Source organism: Gavialis gangeticus, unplaced genomic scaffold (genome assembly GCF_001723915.1).
Source record: "Gavialis gangeticus isolate Ggan-Ray unplaced genomic scaffold, GavGan_comp1, whole genome shotgun sequence".
In the NCBI taxonomy this organism is placed as follows: Eukaryota; Metazoa; Chordata; order Crocodylia; family Gavialidae; genus Gavialis; species Gavialis gangeticus.
Genome location: NW_017729026.1, coordinates 6523110 through 6527362, shown reverse-complemented (window position 1 = coordinate 6527362; position 4253 = coordinate 6523110). Strand labels below are relative to the sequence as shown.

Here is a 4253-nt window from a genome sequence, read left to right as displayed (position 1 = left end):
TGTTTGTTAAGTCAATAAACCTTTCTTACCTTTTTACCCCTGTGACTGCCGGGTTTCGAATAGCTGCTCTCGGGCAGCTTTCACTGTGGTGGTAGACGTCAAACGCCTTACGGTCTCATTGTTGCCTGAGTAGATGTCTTCCTCCCAAGTCTCCAACCCTGTACTCACCTGTCATGACTTGTTGTTCCTCAGTGTGCAGGGTTGTTTGTTGAGTGCGCTCAGTGGCCCGTAGTTTGCCCGGTGGTCACTCATGGGGCTCCACCACCCCTACACCCCAGCCTCATGTCTCCTTTGGTGTTGTGTTCCTCTGTTGGCCTTTTCTCCCCCTAAGGGTAACACCTTCTGACTTAGTGTTCGGGCATCCGTAGCCTATCGCCACGCTCACCCATAAGGGCCTGCCCCTAGGCCCCCTTCTCCTTCGCCCCTCCTTCGGGTAACATACCAAAAAAAAAGGAACAGTAAACCCTCTGAGACTTTCCTACAGCCTCACTCCTTGGGGAACCGGCACTATTCCCCTGTGTCCCTTCATAACTAAATACTCAACAACAAAAATGCGGGGCAACCCAACACTCCCTGTTCCCTTTCTATCATTCTCTGGGCTCTAACTGTGTGGGTTACTTTCTTCCTGACCCGTCGCCTTTGGTATTCCCTCTCATCAGCTCATCAATCCAGTTGGGGTCCGGCAGCGATACCCACCCCGACTGTAAACCCCCTCCGGCTTGCCTGGGGTCTTCTTCCCCCTGACATGGCTTCCTCCACACCCTGTCATCCCTGCATTCCCACCTGGAGCCAGCTCTGTCTCCGGGTGCCACTCCAGTGATGCTTCCGGCCGGCGTGCGTGTTGCTCCTTTGCTGTCCTGTGAGAGCTCCCGCAGGGGTGTTCCGCCCAGTCCTATCAGCGTCTCTCCCTGCTTGCCCGGCTCTACAGGTCCTGAGGGGAGAGTCCCTTCTGTTGCCGGCTTCGGCTGCAGCTCCTTCCCCGTGCCATCCACTCCCTCCACGGCATCGGCCGTCATTTTTATCCCTGCTGGCAGGCATCTGATGCTGACGTCACCGGCTAGCTGTAATTGAATAAAAAGGCAGCTGACGAGTTGCGTGGGCTCTTCCTTCCGCCCCTCGCATACCGTGCCCTGAGCTGCCGGTAAGTATCTCCCATTACTTTGTCTCCTGAGACATAACCCCCCCCGCCAGCTGCCTTGTGGTGGTTCCGTGGGTCGTGCGTCCCTGTTAACTGTGATCGTCTGTGAGATGTGATGCCTTGACCAACTGTCATCTCATCCCGCACCCTAGTCACATCTAGACAAGAAGTCAGCCGCTTTGTTGTCTTTCCCAGGGCGGTACACGATATGGAATTTGAAGGGTTGTAATGCCAACACCCACTGCATTATCCGCACATTATCGGTTTTGGTGGAGCTGAGCCATTTCAGGGGCGCATGGTCAGTGATGAGCATAAATTGCCTCCTGAGCAAGTAATAACGTAAGTGCTCCACTGCCCACTGGATAGTAAGGCATTCCCGTTCGACTGTCGCGTACCTAGTTTGGGCTGGCAGCAATTTCTGGCTCACGTAGGCCACAGGCCGGTCCAAGCCTGCGTCTCATTGGGTAAGTATCGCCCCAATAGTGGCATCAGAGGCATCTGTCTGTAATGTAAAAGGTTTATTAAAATCAGGGGTGTGTATAATCACATCCTCACATAGGGCCCTTTTTAAGGCCTGAAAGCTCTGGAACATCGCTCCCATCCACTTGACCCCCTTCCGGTTTGACCCCTTTAGGGCCTCTGATTGGGGTGCCGCTATGTTTGAAAACTGGCATGAATCTACGATAATAAGTTACCAGGCCCAAAAATGATCGTAGCTGCTTGAGTGTTTGCGGGGCCTGGAAAGAGTGAATGGCTTTGACCTTATCCTCCAACGGCCACATGGTCCCCTGCCCTACGAGGAACCCTAGGTACTTGGTGTACGTGTGTGCAATCACGCGCTTGTGGGTGGTCTCATTCAGACCTGCCCTCCTTAGCTCGGTCAATACACCTCTAAGGGCATGTAGATGCTGGCCCCATGACTGAGTAAATATGACAACGTTGTCAATATATGCCGTGGCGTATTCTGTGTATAGCACCAGAATGCACTCCATTAGCAGCTGGAAGGTGGCGGCAGCCCTGTGCAGTCTGAACGGCATCTTCACAAATTCATATAGACCCCAGGGGGTTCCAAAGGCCACCTTGGGGCGGTCACACGGCCGTACGGGAATCTGCCAATATCCCTTGGCCAGGTCTAACATGGTTATGAACCGGGCTGCCCTGATCCATTCCTCTAATTCCATTACCTGCGGCATGGGAAAGGCATCAAACATAGCTATTTCATTCAACCGGTGATAATCTACACAGAGCCTTAGGGTTCCATCTGTTTTTCGTACTGGTACCAGGGAACTTCGCCACAGGCTTCGAGATGGCTTGATGACACCTAGTGCCTGCATCTTCCCCACCTCCTGACGTGCCTCTTCTGTTGAATAATGGGGTATTGGCTGCCATCGATCATGCACTATTGCACCTGGAGGTGTATGTATGGAGTGGTACATGTCTCTTACCCATCCGGGATCCTCTGAAAAAACCTCCTTAAATTCTTCAAGGAGGTCCCACTTTTCCCTTTTCTGAGTTGTAGTTAGTTCGTTATTCACGTGAACATCTCTCAAGGATCCTGTGACCTCTGGTCCTGGGCTGAGTTCTTGCTGTCCAAGGCCCTCAACCGTCTCTTCCCTAAATGCCGCTCACCCTTCAGGCTGTTGCCATTCTCGTAACAGATTAACATGGTAAATCTGTTTCATTCGCTGATGGCCTGGTCGATAAACCTCATAGTCGACCGGGCCGACTCTTCATATAATTTCAAATGGCCCTTGCCACTGGGTTAATAGCTTGCTGTGCAAAATGGGTAATAGAACCAGTACCTTCTGCCCTGGTTGAAACTCCCACTCCTTGGAACACAGGTCATACCTTTCCTTTTGTCATTGTTGGGCCTGTTGCAGATTGCCTGCAGCCAGCTCTCTTGCACTGTGGACATGGCGTTGGAATGCCTGTTGATATCTTGACGGGCTGGAGATAACCGCAGGACCCTGTTCCCATTCTTCTCAGAGGATCTGCAACAAACCCCGTGGCTGGTGGTCTAACACAAGTTTGAAAGGGGAATACCCTAGAGATTCTGATGGGGCATCCCTAAGTACGAACAAAGCCAGCGGGAGCATCAAGTCCCAATGTCGTACCGGCTTAACACCCTTTTAAGGGTTCTGTTCAGTTGCTCCACTAACCTGTTGGTCTGGGGGTGATAGACCGACATCCGCAGCTGTTTGATCCACAGGGTCTGACACACCCCTTGTAGAACCTCGGACATAAAAGTTCGACCTTAGTCCATCAGGATCTCATGGGGAATCCCCATGTGTGCTATCCATTTCACCTATTCTTCCACAATCCAAGGTGCTATTACGGACCTCAATGGCACCGCGCTGGGATATCTCATTGCATAATTCACGAACACCAGGATATACTGGTATCTGCTACTGCTGTGAGGTAGCAGCCCAACAACGTCCATGGAGATCCATGAAAAGGGCAGGTCAATAACGGGCATTGGTCTCATCGGGGCTTGAGGTCTTCCCTAGCCTTTTGGCACGCTGGGCACCCTGCACATCGGGGGACCACGTCTTCCCCTGTTTTTAGCCAGAAAAACCATTGGGATATCTTGTCCGTGGTTCAATCCCTCCCCATATGGCCCCTAAGTGAATTGGTGTGCGCCAGTTGCCACACTGCCTTCCGGAAACAAGAAGGCACCACTAGTTGTACTCTGTCTTCCTTCTCTGCCTTGCCCGGTTGAACCCGATATAAGAGGTAGTGTCTTACCTTAAAATGGCTCCCAGGATCAGAGCCCAATGTCGGCTGATGAAACTCGTCTTTTGCCTGTGTTCATAGTTCTTGCAGTTCAGGATCTTCTTCCTGTGCTTTCCGGAACTGTTGTCTACTGGCGATGTCCTGCAGGTCTTCCATGGCCTCCCCATTTCCCTCAGTGGTTCCCTCTCCTTCCGCTGGGACACCGAGCCAGCCCTCTCACACCCTTAAGGCTCTGCGAGCGATCTCAATGTCCCACACCCAGTCCATTACATCGTACAGTGCTGCCCAATCTCTACCCAAAAGCATATTGCACACTAGATGGGGTGCAAGGCCCACCAACAGCTCCCCATGGTGCTCCATAACTCAGAGACTTGTCCACACT

General features: G+C 52.3%; 1 protein-coding gene across 1 annotated transcript in view; it reads right to left on the bottom strand.

The window, feature by feature from the left end:
- Positions 1–4038, bottom strand: part of LOC109299685 (vesicular inhibitory amino acid transporter-like) — a 7978-nt gene extending 3940 nt beyond the window's left edge. Inside the window, exons 1-3 of the mRNA XM_019520208.1 lie at positions 3884–4038; positions 2987–3129; positions 1834–2498 (exon numbers count right to left, since the gene is read on the bottom strand). Coding sequence (XP_019375753.1) covers positions 1834–2498; positions 2987–3129; positions 3884–4038 — 963 coding nt within the window. The remainder of the gene's footprint in view (positions 1–1833; positions 2499–2986; positions 3130–3883) is intronic.
- Positions 4039–4253: the final 215 nt, after the last annotated feature.